The sequence below is a fragment of the Brassica napus genome, chromosome C2, assembly GCF_020379485.1.
Source record: "Brassica napus cultivar Da-Ae chromosome C2, Da-Ae, whole genome shotgun sequence".
Classification (NCBI taxonomy): domain Eukaryota; kingdom Viridiplantae; phylum Streptophyta; class Magnoliopsida; order Brassicales; family Brassicaceae; genus Brassica; species Brassica napus.
Window position 1 is genome coordinate 37276069 of NC_063445.1, and position 21250 is coordinate 37297318.

Below are 21250 nucleotides of genomic sequence, written 5' to 3' on the forward strand. Positions count from 1 at the left end.
AGATAAGACCATACTTCCATAATAACCCACCATATCTCCCACCACCACACTTGTTGAAAAACAAGGCCTAGCGGCCTTAGTTTGTATCTACTCCATGTCGCTTCTCCCCTTAAGCTCAAACCATGTAGTGCAAAAGCCAGTAGACCTTTGTCCCGATGAATCACCATGAATTTCCATTGTAATCTCAATCTCCGGACCATAATTATTGCAACTCTATCCCATTCTTCCTTTGGGAGAGATTGCGACCTGAAACAAAAATAGATACAAGTAGGATAGCACTGCAAAAATGTTCGAGCCCCCCACCAAATCCATTGTTCCCGATCATTTTCCAGTCCAACTTTGCAAAGTATCCTTGTCCTAGACCTAGGTAACCCGTAGACCAGAACAAAAGCAAACCAAACATATGACTCAACTGTGATAATTATCTCTAATAGACCCGAGTACCAATAACTGTAAACCTCAGTATTATTCCAATGATCAAACAAGTGTGAAAACACAACCGACAACCAAAGACAACACCAACAGCCCGACTCTATAAAACCCATAATACCAGATAACAAATAGATGCTCCAAGAGCTTATTTGGAAAACTAAAAGCTTAAAACCATAACTGACAACCCTGTTACTTAAACCCAATACGAGAGACATTTGATTCATAAATTATGGATTTTTCATTCCAGTCTTCGGGTTTGAAGTGCCCTTAATCTCCTGGTGCTTGCTGTGATCTTCATGACGTGTACCTACCTTTGCCGGAGCTCGTTTACGCGGAGACACAAGCGCAGAAGCTATCCTCATCTTCGTACTCCCCGCGGTGCTAGGCTTAAAAAGCCTCTTGCGAGTTCCTTGCTTCTTCGCCACATCTCCTTTAACATGTGCTTTCTACACCTCCATATTTTCATTTTCTAAATCTGCTGGAATAGCTTCTTCATCATCTTGTTCCTTTAGCATTTCCTCAAATTCCCCATCTGAGCAATCTGGTAGATCGTCTGCTGCATCCATATCTATCCCATGCTCAAGACAGATAGCTCTACACTCGTCCATGTCCAGTACTTTATCATCCTCCAAAGTTGACGGTTCCACTATCAGGCTTTTGATCATCTGAAGCCCTTCCTCTGCATCCATAGGGTCCGAAATTACCTCAGATCCTACAGCTTGAGTCTTGGCCAGCTCTTCTTGAAAATCCTGAGAGGGAAGAGTTTTCTCAGACTCTTTAGGATTTTTTATTTCTCCCTCCTCCTGAACTACTTCTTTTGGAGCTCCTGACTGACCTGAGGAGGATCTATTACTTCCTCCCTGCCCCTGGCCCTCAGCCCGGGGTTCTTCTCTTCGGGAAGATCTATGTCGAGAACCATCTCCCTCACCCCTAAAGCTCCTGTGATTAGTAAAAATCCCCTTATTGCCTCTATCAGCCACTTTCACCCATTTTGAGTCAGCCTCTTCCACCATCTTGCCTTTACCCTTCCCATAGTAGTCCCTACCGTCTCTTTCCTTGTGTTGTTGATTCTGATTTCCATTTATGACCACTCCCTTATAGCTCCGAGCTCGATCATCGTGTTTCCCACCATCATACCATCCTCCATTTCCTTCTCGACCCTCTCTTTTCTTCTCAGGCGACGCCTTCTTAGCAAGAGGGCATTTCTCCTCCTTATGGCACAAGCTAGAACAAAGTGGGCAGTATCCAAAGAGCTTCTCATACCTCAATGATATTGCTGCTTCCTCCCCCTCGTAAAATTCTCCACCCTTGAAGTCCAAAGTTGTTTCAAAGCAAAGCTCCTGAAACGCGTCCACCACCACCTGCACTCTGCAGTGCTCTACATCTACTGCTACTGTTCGTCCAAGTGCATCACCGAGGCTCTCAAAGGTAGGCACCGTCCTGAACTCCATCGGAACACCTATCACCCTAATCCAGAACGTTATCTCTGATGGGAAGAGCTGCGACTTCTTCGGTTGCCACCGTGCTAACGCCAACATCCAGTAATCAAAATGATACGGTTCCAGCTTCAGTACCGTATCTATCTCCTCCTCTGTTTCAAAGTCGAACCGAAACTTGCCAAAACCCAAGTTTCTTTTCTTTTTACTGTGAGAAATGTGTACTAGTCCGAATGCCAAGAGCATCTTTATCTCGCTATCTACATGGCTTATCGAATAAAAAAATCTATTCTATTAAACCAGTGGACCAATCAAAAAAATAGGATCCAACTATTTTTTTTATTTAAAAAATTATTATCTATTAAGTAAATAATATAATTGTAATCCATTAACCCCATATTTCTTTTTGTAAACGAACCTATTAATTCTATATTTTAGAATTAGTTTTGCGCTTTAAAGGTAACATGGTTTCTATTTACATTGAATCACAATTTATAAAATCTATTTCATTTTGTTAAATAGGATTACAAAGAGAAACACAATTACAAAGAAAAGTATAAATATGATTATAAAGAAAAATATAAATATGAAAATTAAATTTTTTTAAAAAAATGTAAAACAAAAAATATACTCGCCCTTTTAAGGGTGGGTCATAATCTAGTTCAATAATTAAAAGAGTACAATGGTTTATTAAAAAACAAATTGAATCTTAGGTGTATTAAAACCGTAAAACATGGTTAAAAGAATTCAACAATGACCACTTGTCATTAAATTATTGGTCATAAAGATTTTTGATTTGTTTTTCATCTGAATTATTTGAGATAAATTATCTCATAAATTTTTTATTTTTTAAAATTTAGTTTTACATCAAAATTTATCATTTTTCAAACTCTATAAATAAAGATTTGTTTCATTTGATTTGGACACATAAAAAAATTCATCTATTTGCACTATAAATTTTCTATTAGACTCCATTAAACTCTTTTCTTTATATTTTTTTCTAATGAAATAAATCTCAACTATTGACTATTGTTATTTAGTTTTAATCAATAATTCTAATTCTTTTGCAATTTAATTTTAATCAATAAGTTTCAATAAGTGATAAAAAAAACATATAAGAAACCAAAATTGTGAAGGAAAAAAATTATAGAAAAAGGTGTTGATTTTTTTTCAACAAACCTTTGTAGAATAGAAAAAACTGAGTGGTGTTGAATTACTTGGTAGAAGGGGGAGAAGATGATGTGGAAGAGAAAGGAGATAATGTGGAGGGTGTTGAAAATGAAAACCATTGTTGATAGTCTAAGAAAAGCTCATTTATTTTTTCATTTTTAATTACCTCAACAATTTTTATTTTCATTTTTAATCAAACATATATAATATTTTTTTAAATAATATATATATATATTGTATATTTCTCTTCTGTCACCTCGTCAAATGATTAATGAGACTAATGAGACTAATGAGACGTGTAACATCACCATAGCTATTTTAAGATTTTATCAAATTTTCTTAACTATTTGATCTAAATTCATTAAAACAACATCTAATAACCTATAAATATTTTAGAGGGATTTGTCAAATATGACTCAAAACTTGATTTTAAATACAAAACTATACCCAAACTTGAATCAAATGCAAAATAACCTAAAATTCTTATGAAATTACAGCCAGACTCTTGGACCAAACAAAAAAATAGAACTCATTTTTACGAATATAGCCCCAGAAAGTTGTTTGAGTTTTCTGAGATACTGTAAGTCGTCTAGATGACTTCCAGAGAAGTCTTCTGCTGTAGTTGATCTTAAAAATAATTTTAAAAATTTTTAAAAATATTTTAACAAGTGAAAAATTATTAAGATATAATAAAATTGAATAGTTTTCAACATAGATGAGTGAAAGTAGTTAATCATGATATTTTTTGGCTTAGGGTTTGACAACACATGCTGTAGTATTGTATGTATTCTTAGGGTTAGATTTTGGAAAGCTTAAATTTTTTTGAAAAATTAAAATTTACCTATATGTGTTTATTTATGTGTATAGTAAACATTTTTTAAGTTTAATTTGATTTTATGAAGTGTTTAGTTAGTTAATTTAGTTTAGGGGTTATGTTTAGGGTCTAAACGACTAACATGTATGTCGTTTGGCGATTAGAAGACTTCTCTGAAAGTCTTCTAACTCCCGCTAAAAATATTTTAGTTTCCTGCTAAAAATATTGAAGTCTTCTGGGCGACTTACATGTAAGTTGTTTAGTAAGTCTTCTATTATAATCAAAAATATTTAACCTTATTGTAATTTTTGTCTCTATATATAAAGAAAAATTTACACACTCTTTCTCCTCCTCTCAAATGGTTGCAACAAAAATGGTATTTTCCTCGTTACAAAACTCTCCAACATCTCTCTAATCTCTTTGAACTTATAAACACCAAACTTTATATCAATTTATTATTTTTGTCTCATGTCTTTTTCACTAGTTTATCTTGTTTTGCAGATTTTTCATCACATGATTCTCATCTTCCACTCATTTAAATGTAGATCTATTAATTTTAGATATGTATTTTTGTGTGTTCTATAAAGGTAGATCTATCTAATCTTCCACTCATTTTCTCTGTTTTTAAGGCATTTGAACGTTTTTGGATATGCAGGTTTTTCAAATCTGGATTTGGATATGCAGGTTTTTCAGATCTGGAAGACTTCTGAGACGACTTACCTGTTAGTCGTCTAAAGTATAATGCGCTAGAAGACTTCCATGACGACTTACCTGAAAGTCTTCTGACGGAGTCTTCTCACATGTCTCCCTTTCATAACATATTTGAGCGTTTTGGTAAGTTTTTATATCTGATTTTTCTTCATTTGGTAACTTCATGTTGCATAAAGTTCTTACATTTTTCTCAAACTAAAACTCTCCAAACCCGTTCTAATCTCTTTGACTTGAAAACAATAAACTTTATATGATTTTTTCATTTTTGTCTCACGTCTTTCTCACTAATCTATCTTTTTGTTGCAGGTTTTTAACGAGATGGTTCTAATCTTCCACTTGGATATGTACTTTGTGTGTTCTATAAAAGTATATCTATATAATCTTCCACTCATTTTCTCTATTTTTAAGCCATTTGAACATTTTTTTATATGCAGGTTTTTCAGATCTGGAGCAGACTTTGGAAGATTTATGGGAAATCTTCTAAAATATAATGTGCTAGAAGACTTCCAGGAAGTCTAGAAGACTTCCAGGAAGTCTTCTGAAAGTCTTATGACGGAGTATTCTTCCATATCAAGTGGAGTCCAAGCTTGTCTCTGTAGGGGAATGATTTATAATAGTTCTGTTTCTGGTCTGTTTTGTGATTTGCATGTGTACTCTTTTAGTTGTGGTTTTTTTTTTTGTAAATATGTTCATATTCTACAATATTTCACTCATAGAAAAAAACATGATTGATGCATATAACAATAATGATACTTAAGTCATTGATACAACATATTAAGAATCATTTTAACCATTCTACTCATTCATAGCAAAAAACATCATTGATGCATATAACAATAATGATACTTAAGTCATTGATACAACATTTTAATAAACAAGTATTTTATCCACTCATAGCAATAATCATCATTGGTGCATACTTAAGAGATGGAAACAAACAATAGTAACTAGTCAAAACATATCACAATTTTTACAAGTTTGTGTTGAAAAAATTAATCAAATTTAGTAAAACTAAGGCAGAAAACATATTTTGAAAATATGAGTTTTACATATCTTGAAGTTACTTAATACTCTTAGAAATACAAGTTATTCAAAAACTAGCGTAGAAGACTTCCGCGGAAGTCTTCTCGGATCAACTAGAAACTTTAATAAACATGAATGTAGGTAACCTCATAAATATCACGAGTTAAGTTATAAATTTCATTCAGTAGCTAACATATTGATTAATAGACATGAATTAACAAGAAAATGTTAAAAATTCTTTATAGTTTTAGAGAAATGAAATTTTATTAAACATTGACGCAGACAACTTCCAAGCGGAGGTCGTCTAGCAGACTTCTAGGTTAGTTTTGCAATTGAATTTATGTTAGTTTTGCAATTGAATTTTAACCTAGACGACTTACATGCAAGTCGTCCTTCTTTGTTTGTTAAAAAAAAAAACTCGAGACAAATTACATGTTAGTCGTCTAGGAAAAACATATTAGTTTTGCATTTGATCGGATTGTGTCAGAAATTTGACTTTTCCTGGACGAATTACACGTAAGTCATCCAATAGAAAATTAAAAAATCGACTTACACGTAAGTCATCCAATAGAAAATTAAAAAAATCAATATTTTGTTATACCTAGACGACTTCCACGTAAGTCGTCTCAGGTTAGTTTTTCAATTGAAAAATAAAACAAAAAAAATTATTTTTTTTCTAGACGACTTACACGGAAGTCGTCAGTCCGACGATTACATGGAAGTCGTCCAAGATAAGCAATGTTTGACCGGAATCTCAGAATAAATTCATGGATGACTTCAATGTAAGTCGTCGGACGGACGACTTCTGTGTCAGTCGTCTAGAAAAAAATAATTATTTTGTTTTATTTTTCAATTGCAAAACTAACCTGAGACGACTTCTATGTAAGTCGTCTAGGTATAACAAAATATTGATTTTAATTTTCTACTCGACGACTTACGTGTAAGTCGTCTAGAAAAAGTCAAATTCCTGAGACAATCCGGTCAAATGCAAAACTAGCCCGTTTATCCTAGACGACTTACATGGAAGTAGTCTCAAATTTTTCTTTTAACAAACAAAGATGGACGACTTCCATGTAAGCCGTCTATAAAAACACATTTAAAGGTCAATTGCAAAACTAACCTCTACATGACCAGAAAACTTCCATGTAAGTCGTCTGGACGACAGATATGGGAAAAAAAACTGATTTCATAGTTTCAACCAGTGAAATAACTTGTTTAGCACACATAAGTCTTCTCCAAGCATCCATAATCTCAAATAAAAGTGACCCACCAAGAATCGTAAGCTTTCATGGCTCTATGAACCATAAAATTTTTAGAATCAAAATCTTGGGTTTCTTTGGACGAATATGGAGAGAAAGTAAAAGAGATGTTGTTTTTAGTTCATAAGAATTGAGAAAGAAAGAGTGTAAATCAATTTTTAGGTGCATTAAGAGCTTCAAATTGGTTGTTCATGGTGGTAGGTGTATTGATGACAATGACAATATTGTGAATACTTGAGGAAGATGAGGGTGATATAGTAAAATATGCATTTTTGAAAAAAAAAAGAAAAAAAATAGTGATGACATTTTCGTGAATAATCTGAACTTTGGGAGCGAAAGAGGCAAGTCAAAATTTAAAAAACATGGGTTAGTCTTGTGTTTGACTTCAAGTTTTGAGTCATATTTGCAAAAAGCTCAATATTTTAATCAGTATTCTATTTTCTAAGAAACGCAATATGTAACACTAATTTTTGTATACAGTAATAATTAACAGAAAATTAACATAATAACACCCAATAATATAACTTCTGAATAAATAGAAAATATTTATAAAAGTACTATATATAAGAATATTATTAAAATATTGGTTTTCATGTTTCATTAAAAATAAATTCAAAGAATAAGAAAGTAACTGAAGAGAAAGCTAATTTTTTTCCTTTCATACATAATCAAAAAAGAAAATAATTATTAAACTGTTACTAAAATTAGTACCATAACACACAAAAATACATACGCATATAAATAAAAAATAGAATATTTGTAAACTGCTAAGTCTAGGAATTCAGATACAATATTCGTTTTCACGCTTCATCAAACTTAGTTTATATAAATTAATAAATGAAATAATTTAAGAGACTTTTGTAATATATAATCAAAAAAAATATTCAAAAAGAAAAATAATAATAATAATTTAAGAAACGAAAAAAGTAAAAAATAAAAAATAAAAACTTAATAAAATTTAACGTTCCATATATATAAAAGTAAATAATTTAGGTAATATCATTAAATAAAATAAAAAAATAAAAAAATTCCATTTTATAATAAAAGTAAAGACTTTGTGTGTTTATAATAGATGTATGATACATTTTATTGATATACAATAAATTATTTATACATAAAAAATTCAATGTTCAAAACCATATTCCAGAAATTAATTAATAATATTTATTTGAAATTTCTTAAAACCGAATTTCAGGAATTGTTTTTATAGATTATCGAGCTCAGCAAAATTGAAAAATGAAATAATATCACATCAAGAATTGATATATAATCAAGAATTATAAAAAAACAGTTTGAAAAAAGATACAACAACATAAAAATCCCACACATTCATTTCTTGTTACTGCTATTTACAACCCAATCAAAAAATACAATTTATTCACCACCAATATTTTTTTAAATTAACCTGTATCCATAAATAAATAAAAAACAGTACACATTAAGTCATAAACAAGAGAACAAACTAAAAAGATGCTTTAGAATATCACTATTGATGGTTTTTTATTTTATTTATAATTTTAAATTTTTTTTGATGGAAATTAGTATTTTGGTATTGTTTCACATTATTATTATTATGTTACTAAATCGTATTATATCAAAGAAAAGAAATGTTAAAATTATCTAATTTTGGAAGTAATTTATTTGAGATTTCGTATGTAAATTCCTATGTAATTCTCTCTTTAGAGCATCTCCAAGGACAACTTTATATGTGAGGTTTGCTGAACCTTTTATTTAAGGTCGGAGAGTGTTTTTTTTTTTAACATTATAGTCTTACTGTAGACAATAATCAAATAAAAGCATAAAATTTTTATAACAACTAAAAACATCAATAACACCGAAAGGGCTATGGCGACGGCGCCACCAAAGGCGACTTCTAGGGTTTTCGCTTGAGAATTCAGATTCGATCGAAGGTTCTATGCGGGTTGGATGAGGGGTCTTATAGGTTTTATCATCAAAATGGAAAGAGTTGGTTTCGAGCCGGTTTTGTGAATACAATGAAATCAACGGGTGATCGGATTGGCTGGGTGTTGGAGAATAGGGGAGATTATAGGATCGACGAGATTCACAAGGATGATTCAACAGGATTACATAAGGATGGAATAGAAACTGGGGAAATTCGAAGGGATCTGGAAAATTTTCCCCATTGGAAAACAACAGCACAAGGGTGCAGGTTCTATGGTGGTTGTTTAAGATTGTTATGTTATTGGTTTTTTTATTAAAAATAAGAGTAGGACCGGATGTTTGCTTATAGTAGCATTAGATTCTAGTTTTCTTTTTTTTTTCTGTGTATTATTGGGTTAAGTACTCATTTTCTATGGGTGAATTGCTCAGATACTCTTAATGAGGCAAATTTTATTCCGTCATACTCTTACTAATTCTCACATACTCCTCATTTAATTCATACTCCTAAGAAACGTGGTCAATGTCAAAATTACCCCTTTTGACTAAACCAATCAAAATCATTCTCTCTCCTACTCTATCTTCTTCCTTTCTCTCCCAACTGTAGATCTTCAACCCAGATTTGTTCAAGCTCTATTTAATTTGATATTTATCTTCTCCATTAATTCATTCGTAAAGAATCAAAAACTTTAACTTCAAATTCGTGTTCATAATTAACTAATTGAGCATTGAGAACAATGGGTCTCGATCTATTTAGATAATCAAAAACACTGGTATAATTATAAAAAATTTATCAAATTAGTATTTTGATTTTAAAAAAACTAAAAAACGTAGTAAAACCTGGTATGAACAAAATGGTATAGCTATTTATAATTATGTATAACTATAACCGTACAACTTGTATAATTTGGTAAAACTATATTGTACAACTAAGTAAAACTGTGTAACTAGGTTAAAGTGTACTAACTAAACTTTATAACTTGATATAAATATATTGGTAAAAATGTATAACTTGGTAAAATTTTATGGTTAAACCGTGCAACTTCATCTAACTTGATTGTTAATCATTTTGATTTTTACATGAGACGACGAGTTCTTTCACAAACATACACTTTGATTATGAAAAATACTATTATAAAGCTGGAGATGGTTATGAATGGATTCCAAACGAAGGTAGCTTGTATGCTAGTTGATAGGATATGGAGAAAGATGACCATAAATCCATGTACAAAGAGGTTGAATTTGAGTTATATTTCATTGGTAGTAAACCCTATGAGCCAATCGAAGAAGCATAACAACATCTTAAGGTGACTAAGTCAGTGGAAGATGTTGTTACTCGAGATAGAGACAATGTAGGTATTGATTTGGATAACGTGGAGAGCATGTGAAAGATTTAGTTGATTAAGCATCACACCATAACTGTTTTAAAATTATTATTTTGAACTGTGAGATCTGAATATTAAGAATTCTGATTTATTTCGATTAAAGTATACATAAAAGTGCATACTAGCTCTTGAAAAAGATTAAACCCGGAAACCAGAAGGAAATGCACACCACGATTAGTTGCATCTATTATTCAAGATGATTCCTCAAGACGATAGAAAAACTAAAACTTAGTAAAACTGATAAAATACAAAAAAATAAATATACAAAATTCTAAACTTGTTTGGTTATTTACAAGTATTATGCTTATTATTTGTTAGTATTTTCTGATTTAAATTCAAAATAATTATAGTAAAAATTTTCATCACATAGTTGTGTACTATTTATAATAGAGGAAATACCTTGTTCTTTTATGTTTTTTTTCTTAGTACTGACCTCGTGACATTACAAAACTTATATATGCCACGAAATTAATTATATTACAACATGATTTGATGAGAAATGATTGTAAGAAACCAAATATAAGTGGTATAACTATAATATAAATATTTTGAGTACAATAAAACTTAAAAAAATATCAAAAATAGAGCGTTTTGTAAAACTACAAACTTGGTAAAACTTAGACCCCAAAAATGCTGTGAAAATTTTTCCCGCCCAAATTTCAGAATTTTCCCTCCCAAATTTTTCTATTTCTTTCTAGACACCAAAAACGGAGTTGGTAACTATAATTGCTTTAATTTTTAGGGTTTTCTCATTTTTACTATCTTCTCAATCCTCTCAACTCATTTTCTCTCATCTCATTTCTCCTTTTTCATCTTTCTTCACCTAGTCTGCAATTTTCAGGTTTTTTTCAAAAAATAATGGTCAATCAAGAGTCAAAACTCTTAAACTACCTATTAAGTGATGATGCAGCGGTGAGGGTATCATCGAGAAGTTCTCTAAATCTGATCTAAATCCTTATTTCCAATATTATTGATGTCTCTATGTGGTTTCTCAAATGACCATGCAGATTAAGGACCCAATAATGGAAGAAAAATATTGATAGTCGTATGTTGCCTTATTCCTACTGTAACGATACTTCTGAGATTTTGGTTGTATAGTTAATCATAACTTCTATCAAATTAGTTCAGTGACGAGTTTTTTTAAGTTTTCGAAATTTTACAAATGAAAACAAAAATTCTGACAAAGTTTACTGACTTGTACAAATAGAAAAAATACTAAGTTATGCAAAGTTTGACGTACGAAAATGGAAAACTTTGGCAATTTTTTACCTAATTACAGAAACATGAAAAAAGTAATACTAAATTTTACGAAGTTTGACAAACAAAAATGAGATATTTAACCAAAGTTATCCTAAGTTACACCAAGTTCTACAAACATAAATAACAAACCAAGTAACATAAACACAAACAACAAAGTTAGTGTGTTAAAAGAAGAAGTTCTACTTCTTAAAGCAACTATGAAGATTGAGAAATCCTATAGTGCAAGGAAAATAATTATAGTTCTATGTTGTCTTATTTCAGTAGTTATAAGAATTTGGATGTATAACTAATCAAAATTTGTATCATCTTAATGGAATGTAAAGTTTTTTCCAAGTTTAACCAAATTTACACAAACACTAAAACAAAGTAATAATAAGTTTGACAAACAGAAATATGAAACTTTGACAGACTTTTACCGAGTTAAACAAACACAAAACAAAGTAATCTCAAGATCTACAAAGTGAAACAAAAATGGAAAACTCGCAAAGTCTTACTGAGTTACACAAATATACATAACAAAATTTTGACCGAGTTACCAAGTTACAAAAACTTGTATTGGTTGACAATGATTAGTTTTTTTCTTTGCCACTTGTATTGGTTGCCAATGGTCGATTTTTCTTCATTGCTTCTTTTTCGATTTCCTCATTCCCACTATATTCTTTCATATTACTTCTACTGTCATTTTCTCCTACACCTTTATCCACACTCTTATTTTATCTCTCCACTATCTAAACCACCATCCTTCTCACTTTGTTCCATGTCTCTACTATAAGAGGTCAGATAAAGTTTCATTTTTGTTCTTTGAAAGCAACATTTCATAGAAAAACGTAACTATCAAATTAAGTCATCATCATAAAATTCACAAAGTATTACTAAGTTATACAATCTAAACTATTTAAAGTTTTACCAAGTTGTATAAAGTTTTATAGTTATATGAAGTTTTACTAAGTTATACCATTCTAGGTTCGTTTTTTCTTCTCTTTCGATGGATAATTCGTGATTTGTTATTTCGTAATTTTTTTCTGGGAAAAAGTTCGATTTGTCTTTTATTTGGAGATTATATTTTCTCATGTGATAAAAGGATGAATTAAAATAAGATTGATTTGTTTCAGTGAAAAAAATAAAAAGAATGAGTAAAACTTGAAAATACTTAGATGTCTAGATTTTTATGTCTTGATCCAAGTTTAACGGGTGGGTATAGTTTGGGTTTGGATAGTCCGCCTGGTAAATTTGTAAATAACTAGATTTTGTCTGGTTGGTAGGTCTTTTAATAATTTTCGTGATTTCAATAAATATTAAATTAAACAGGAAAAAAGGGGTGATTCATTTTCTATTATGTATTCTCTTTAAGTCACTTTATGAGAGAAGATTAATAAAGAAATGGTTGAAATCGTGGTGGTTTGGTGTTTTTTTATTTGGAGAACTGAAGGGTCTTCTTTTTTTTTGTTTTTTTGAAACACAGAGAACTGAAGGGTCTATTAGGTGACCTTTTGAAGTGGAATAACAATTTTAATAGATGGATCATAATCAGGAACACTTGTAGTACGGAATTATGTTTGTGTAATGATTCTCGTATCAAGGAAAGAGGTCACAGGAAGTGTAATACTGGTCCAGACTTTTGCCACATTTTGATTTCAGTAATGGAAGGGAGTTTCTCCGTTTCTACTAATAAAGATCCTTATGTGCTTTACGAGTTTGACGTGTCCTCATACTCTAGCCTCAAGTCAAATAAATTTTGGAAACAGAGGGAGTTTGGAGGATATAGTGACTTTACGAGATTGGTGTGTCCTCATACATCGTTGTTTGTTCAGAGATATTTTTACAGAGATTTTGGAAAGCTTCGCATGAAGGAAGAGAGGGCTCGCAGGTTCTCGGTTTTTAAGGAATACAACAGAGAAGGAAGAGAGGTTTTACAGGTTTTTGGTCTAAAGTTTTTAATAAATTCTATAAGTATGGTTTGGTATTTGCGTAGGACCTTAGCCTTTGTGGTACCACTGCCACAAACCAGTTTTTTATTACTTTTGTTGCAATGTTACGGGTGGTGTTGCATTGTGTATGTGCCTCTTTGGTTTTCTGGTGTTTCATTACCGGCTGCAAGATCGGTTTATGTGATCTTGTTTTGGAATATACTTGGTCATTTTGGTGTTTGTTACTGGTGCTATTTCATTAATTATGGTTTAATAAGCTTTATAAGCAGTAGTTGGGCCAGCGATATGTATCATAAAGTCTTGGGATAGTGGTCTTAGAGGAATTTGTGGAACAAGACGGTGTTACATGTACTTTTTTTTTTTTTTTTTGATAATCCAGTATCCGACCACTTTGCGTGATCGACTAGCCCACCGGGCCTAAGCCCATGCCATTACAGGATTTTTAAGCGTCCACTTAAGGGCCCCTGGTTACGCGAAGTGGTCTGGAGGGCGAGAGGCAGCCCATGTAAATACCCCCCGTGGCCGGGGCTCGAACTCGGGTGGCGGGCACCTCAGCCGAGGTTCCTTTACCACCAGACTACGATGCCCGGTTAAACTTGTTACATGTACATAAAAATGCTTCAAGGAAAATTCTACTTTTCAATGGTTTGGAGGCTTTGGGTTTTAAGTTTTTTGAGATGTTTGGGTATCATTAAATCCGCATCTCTGGCTCCATGGAGCATAAGCAAGTAATTATTATATGAGGATACTAAGTTGAAATTGCAGGGGAATGGGGAGTAAAATGACTATAAATTATCTTCGAAAAATATGGCATAAACATAAATCCGATTTTTTATTTCTATCTAAAACAAAGCAAGAGTTCGAATTTGTACAAGGATTTTAATCACACTTTGGTTATGATAGCCTGGTTACCGTGGATCCAAATGGAAGGAGTGGGAAGGGGGGAGGGGGAGGGGTTAGCTCTTTTCTACAACAATGAATATGAAATTAAAATCCTCTACTCCAGTAACATAATTATAGATGTGGAGCTGTATAACACTTTTTATAATGGACACGCTATGTTAAAATCCTCTACTCCAGTAACAAATTAAGATAGCATTTTATAATGGACACGCTATGTTATAATTTTCAGACGCTAAGCTGTGTAACGTTTTTTTAAAGAAGCGTATTTTAGATAGCTTTTGTAATCTTCAAACGTTATGTATAGTTAAGGCATAATATTATTTCATTCTCCCGGGTAAACACTTAGAAAATTTCATCATTTTCATCTCTTCCCTCCACTCTCGAGTTTCCCTCTTAGAGTCTTTGTTTCACTTCTCTCTCTGTGTCGGGAAATCTCTCTCACTCAGATATATTCTCTCATCTCATTTCGATCTCAAAAGCTTGTATCTTTCTTCCTTCCTCATTTCTCCTCGATCCAGATCTCGATTCAAAACAAGTGGGGCGCTACTCTCTTAGGAATTCGATTGAAGGTTTGATTTGTTCGGGTTATCAATAATCATATGGATTTAGGGTTTCAAAATGTTAATTACTTCTGATTTATGACTGAATTTGGGATTTCTTACAAGGAATTATCGGGAATATTAGATCTATATCTTAAGCTCAGGTATGTGAAATTTTAGGGTTTTTATTTAAGACATGGGTTTTGATGTTTCTGTTGACTGATTATGGCTTTTCATACAGGTTTCACAGACAGATTTTGGCGTTCGCTTCAAGCTGAGGTATTTGTAATTTCTAGAGTTCCGTTTCACAGACAGATCGTAGTCTTAAGAGATTTTGTTCTGTCTGACTTAAATCTATTTTGCTTTCTTTTGCAGCTTATCCTTTACAAGATCTTTGCTACCAAGAGGTACTTTACAGATAATCCTTCTTATTCTCTCATATATGTCTCTAAAGTGTTAGTGTATTTGGGCTGATGTACATTATCACACATGTTTGAAACCCTTTGACCGTGAAGCTTTGCTTGTGGAGTGACAAGGACAAGTCTTGGGTTTGGCTTCCAAGGTATGGTTTTTATATGTTATTATTGTTAATTCCTTTACTTACAACTGAGTTTCTTATGATTGAATTGTCAAATGTTTTCTCATTTATAGGACTAACCTTGCGTATGAGCAAGGAGCAACATATTTTGTTTATGGGTCAGCAAAGAGGTTGGGTTATCCTGCAAAGATGTTTTGTCCATGTCTCGAGTGCCGAAATCTGTGCCACCAACCAATAGCCACAGTCTTGGATCTTCTGGTTATTAAAGGGATGGATCAGAAGTACAAGCGAAATAAATGTTGGAAAAAGCACAGAGAGATAAGGGATTTGAAGGCAGTTGATGAACATGCTTCTGAATATGAAGCTTATGAGTTGTTTAGAGCTACTTTATTCGACGGTGATGACAGTTTACAGCCCCGGAGTGACAAAGCAGATCAGCATGATGGTATTGAAAACGAAGCAGAGTTAGAGTTTACGAAGAAGTTGGAAGATACTGAAACTCCTCTCTACAACACATGTCCTAACTACACCAAAGTGTATGTGATCATGGGGCTTTACAGAATAAAAGTGAAGAGCGGAATGTCAGAGAATTATTTTTATCAGATTCTGAAACTAGTTCACGACATGCTACCTGAAGATAAAGTGCTTCCAACATCAACATATGCGATGAAGAACTATTTGAAGATATTTGGGTTTGGCTATGAAAAGATTCATGCATGCAAGAATGACTGCATCCTATACCGGAAGCAGTATACGGATTTGACAAGATGCCCTAGATGTAAAGCTTCTAGATGGGAAGTGGATAAGCACACCAAAGAGGAAAAGAATGGGATTCCTGTTAAGGTTCTTAGATACTTCCCATAAAGGACAGATTCAGAAAGATGTATAGGTCAAGAAGGATGGCTGAGGATCTGCGTTGGCAGTTCAGTAATGCTTCAAAAGATGGAACGATCCGACACCCAGCAGACTCAATAACTTGGTCTCAGGTTAATGAAAAATGGCTAGAGTTTGCGTCTGAACAGAGAAATCTTCGACTTAGTCTGTCTACAGATGGGATGAACCCTTTCTCAAACCAGAGCACGACGTATAGTACATGGCCAGTGTTGCTTGTGAACTACAACATGCCACCTACATTGTGTATGAAGGCAGAGAATGTAATGCTCACCATGTTGATTCCTGGACCAACTGCACCAACGTCTATCTTCAACCGTTGATAGGAGATCTACAGGATTTATGGAGTGAAGGTATAGAGATTTATGACTCCTTTTCCAAGGAAACTTTCAATCTCAGAGCTATGGTTATGTGGACTATCAGTGATTATCCTGGTTTGGGGACGTTAACAGGCTGTAAAGTCAAAGGTAAACAAGCTTCTAACGTTTGTGGCAAGGATACACCTTTTAGGTGGCTGAAGTTTAGTGGAAAACATGTCTATTTGCGCAATAGGAGAAGACTCAGACCAGGTCATCCTTACAGATGCAGACATAGTTGGTTTGATAACACTGTAGAAGAAGGGACATTACCTAGAATTCAGTCAAAGGTTGAGATATTTGAGCAGTTGAAAGAGTTTAGGAATGATTTTAGTAGACCTTTAGATAAGAAAAGAAAAAGAAAGATATCTGGTTTGTTTGAGGATGAAGAGCTTTCAGAAGAGGAATTTGATGAAGAAAGTGATCGATGGAGGTGGAAGAAGCGGTCTATTTTCTTCGATCTACCTTACTAGAAGGTTTGAATATTCTCTAAGCTTCAAATATTTTGAATTTTTATCATTTTCTAACTTAATTCATTGTTTCTATTGCTTAGGATCTGCATGTACGTCACAACATCCATGTAATGCACGTTGAGAAGAACGTGTCTGATGCCATATTGTCCCTCCTCATGCAAAGTGCTAAACAAAAGATGGCTTGAAGGCATGTGATATCACTCAAATTACCCTAAGGAGTGATTTTACTCTCTCAAATAAGATGTTCAATTGTAGTACTTAGGGATCGAATCCACAGGGAGCTAGGGAACCAAATAAATCTAACCAGATTGATTAAGCTAGGTTGTTTTAATGATTAAATGTAAAGTTGCAAGTTTGTAAGCAAAGTAATTGCTCGATTGATTGATTGGGGTTTGATGGAAGGATGGTTGCTAGATCTAGGGTTTCTATTCAGGTAATCATAATTATAATGCTACAGATGCCTTACAAGTTGTATGCATGATATTATAGAGCTCAACATTTATAAACAAACCGATAGGCTTTCGCTTTCTAGGTTTGTCTATTGACCAATGTCGATCGATTATTCTATAGGAATATCGATCAATATACTTTGTGAAACGTGGACCGATTATTCGATTGGAATATCGATCGACGCTCTTGGTCAAGCGTTGATGCGCGGACTGAATATGCTCACTAAGCTTCCTATATCAGCTCTCGCTTACCTAGCAATCTTATCTCAGTTAGGATGGATTCAGGGTGAGATTCAAGTGATGACCTAAACCTACAACTCATAGATCAAGTCCTAGCTAGCTAAACTAGAAAAATGCTTTAATGACAATCCTAATGATGGATATCACAACTTAGCAATCTATAGTTGGGGCTAATCCCTCATAACCTATTTGAACCCTAAACCTAACAGGTGGATCTATTCAGACATGAAGTTTGTCACAGAATTCATAGATGAATAGATGAAATTGCAATAGAATAAAATATAAAAACCAAAGGAGTTCCAGGAGGACTCTGAAGTAGTTCCTCCTTTCTCTCATAACCTAGAACTATGAATAAAATAAAGCTTAGTCGTCAACAATGGCTTAGAAAACACATAAATAGGGTTTTAGGTCGTCCAAGATTATTATGGTAATTTGTGATTGCTTCTGGGTTTCAGATGGTCATAAAATATGCTCAGCTCATATTCTGGCATCACCGTCAACTGACGCTAAGGCTGTGTCATCTATCGACGGTCCTTCATCTCCTCGACAGGTTCCTCTTGCGAGGCAAACTGACTACTTTTCAGTAAAACGGGCGTAACTTCTGCTACAGGATGCTTATTTATCTCAAACCGGTGGCATTGGAAAGATAACACAAATCTCTATCTTGTGTCAAAAGATGGGCTCAATCTAACGGTGGAAAAGTCTCCATCTATAGCTAAACATCTGACGTGTCTGTGCAGCTCTTCACCGCAAAAGGCTCCAAAATCACCATATTTCTCCAGAACGTACCTGAACCTGTAAATACTCTAAAAAGACTCCAAAACATAATAATTATATCCTAAAACACTTATATACCATGGCTGAAAGTGGGTAAATCTATGGTATATCAACTCCCCCAAACTTACCCTTTTGCTTGTCCTCAAGCAAAACAGATGGGCGGTCTCTCTGAAAGAGGTTTGAAAACAGCAGGGACTCACATGATTTAAAATATCAGAATCATCACATTAGGAAATCCTAATCTCATAAGCACATTATACCATATCCTAGTCTAGAAACCAAATTCACCTAGTCAACAACTTAGTAAATCATGTCTGACAATCCCCTCTACCAATCTCAATACTTGCATAAATAAAAGTGTAGGCTTTACCTTGGGAGTATCGATCACACGATGCAAGGATGCGCAAACAAGTATCTGGACCTGCATGTAAATAAGAGTTCCTTTCCTCTCTCTCTCTACTAATTTCTCTCTCACTCAAAGTTTGCTTATATTGCAAGATCATTGACCAAGATTGGACATGCTTCCATGAATCAAGATTTAATGGTTTTGGCCACCAAATCCTGTTCACTTCTTTTTGACCTATATCCTAGGATTATTTGTGAATCAAGCTTTAATGGTTGTAGCCACCAAGTCATGTTCTAATCCTTTACCTATAGAATTCTTATGAATCAAGCCTTAATGGTTGTAGCCACCAAGTCCTATTCGAATCTTTTACCTATAGAATTCTTATGAATCAAGCCTTAATGGTTGTAGCCACCAAGTCCTGTTCGAATTCTTTTTCTAAATGATTATCTATAATTATATATATATATATATATATATATATATATTTTTATTTTTTATTTTAATCTAAATTTCGAAATAGAGAGAGAGAGGGTGATAAATCTACACAAGGCTTTACCTTCCAGACTTGTTTGAAGAATCCGATCCTATGTATACCAAACCCCAAGAAAAGCAGAGTTGAGCTCAATTAGGTTGGAGGTCAGCTTTGGTTCCTTCAAACATTTTCAGTCAGTGTAACATAGTTGACATGTTGATCCACTTTGGTATCTTTAGTGTTATCTGCAACTAGTAAGTCTAGAATGGTGTGGTTAGATAATAAGCAAAATCAATAAGTTCATTGTTTCCTTCTTGACTTAATAAAAACATTTTTTTTTTTTTGAAAACATTTTAAGAAGACTCATGAAGTAAACTAGTATTAGTAAACTTCCCTCTAGACTTAAATTACACTGTCCCTATTGTATATCTAGTCGGAGTTATGGTGAGAAATAATCATAAGTACATAATTTAACAAGTAAGAACGATGACCTGCTCAGTGTCGATCGACACAATGAAATGACAATCGATCATTGTTGATGAAGTGTTGTCGATTGATGTCGACATGGTCTCATCGGTCGATGGCTAGAGCAATCAATAGACACAATGAAGAGACAATCGATTGTTGGATCTGAAGTGCTGTCCATCGATATCGAGCTGGTCTCATCGGTCGATGTGCTGAGGAATCGTCTACTCGGATCTCTTTTTTTTTTTTTTCTGAATAGCTAACTAAAACAAAATATTAGTAGACCCTCCCCTAGACTTAAACAACACCGTGACCAGTGTTATACAATCTAAGATTGGTGGGAAAATAAATCATAAGGACAATATTAACAAGGTTTCGTGACTATACCCGCCATTGATGTGAGAATCGATCAACACAGTTAAGTGGCGATCGATACTTGTGATGTTCTGTCGAGCGATGTTGCACAGCCATCGTCGATCATCGTGCAAACTCATCTTCCTCGTATCTTTATCCTTTTACCTAACATAAATAAAACACCAAAAGTCAGTAAATAATAAAACCAATTATCTAATTTTTTTTTTTCGATGAACAGTATCCTGCTACAGTAGTTTGCTTCAGTGACACCGCTACAGTGACACCGCTACAGTGACAAAGCTACAGTATTGTTTGTCTGTTCTGCTACAGTGTCGATCGATTTTGTTTCTACAGTGTCGATCGATTTCTATTATACGGTGTCGATCGACGTTTCCGCTACAGGTCGATCGCTGCTATAGTGCCTCTGCTATAGTGCTTTTGCTACAGTGTCGTCACTGTTCATCCTTTTTTTTTCCAACCTGAAATCATTAGAAGACAAAGAATCAGTAATAAATGAAAATAAAACCAAAGTTAAAGCAAAACTAATAGTGGGTTGCCTCCCACTCAACGCTTATTTTTAGTCATTAGCTTGACTTCTGGAGATCTGATGTAGTCCGGATGAGAATAAGAACATGCTCCAAAAAAAGTCTCAATGTCTGCTTTCTGAAGCTTTATCATTCTTGTCTGAAAGCCTCCTCCATAGACTTTTCTCCTTTATCTATCATCTCAGCAATAAGGAGTGCTCGAAGCTTTGCAAATGGCTGTGAGAAGCATCTGCTGCGCACTCTGGATTTCCTGACACCATCTGAGAAGCGAAGAATCAATGATAACTGAGAACCTCCGTTGGTCCTTTTCCTCTTGTTCCAATTCTTCATCTTCTTTCCCCCAGACTTGTCTGATCGCGTGGTGGTTTCTCCATCAAAAAGATTTCCACACACATTGAACTCTTTCTGCTCTGATACGCGTCCAGTGTCGATCGATGATGAGGTGATAGTGTCGATCGATGCCGGTTTGTTGGTGTCGTTCGATGCTATCCGGTCGGTGTCGATCGATGCTGCTTCTGCTGGGCTCTTATTGACTTCATCTCTAAATCGCAACCCTCTTTGGTAAGCTTCTACCTGCTGATGATC

At 33.8% G+C, this 21250-nt stretch overlaps 1 protein-coding gene and 1 long non-coding RNA gene across 2 annotated transcripts; one reads left to right on the top strand and one right to left on the bottom strand.

Moving 5' to 3' along the window:
- Window positions 1-213: 213 nt before the first annotated feature.
- LOC106408040 lies at window positions 214-2114 on the bottom strand. The gene is made up of 3 exons (XM_013848872.1): window positions 921-2114; window positions 744-878; window positions 214-246 (listed from the first exon to the last, which is right to left on the bottom strand). Exons 1-3 carry the CDS (start codon window positions 2112-2114, stop codon window positions 214-216), a joined length of 1362 nt encoding a protein of 453 aa, XP_013704326.1.
- A 6571-nt stretch (window positions 2115-8685) lies between these two features.
- LOC125582055 lies at window positions 8686-19213 on the top strand. Its single transcript, XR_007319898.1, has 6 exons — window positions 8686-14923; window positions 15001-15038; window positions 15135-15166; window positions 15275-15321; window positions 15411-17020; window positions 17098-19213. It is a non-coding gene; the product is annotated as an uncharacterized LOC125582055 (long non-coding RNA).
- The last annotated feature ends 2037 nt before the right edge of the window (window positions 19214-21250 follow it).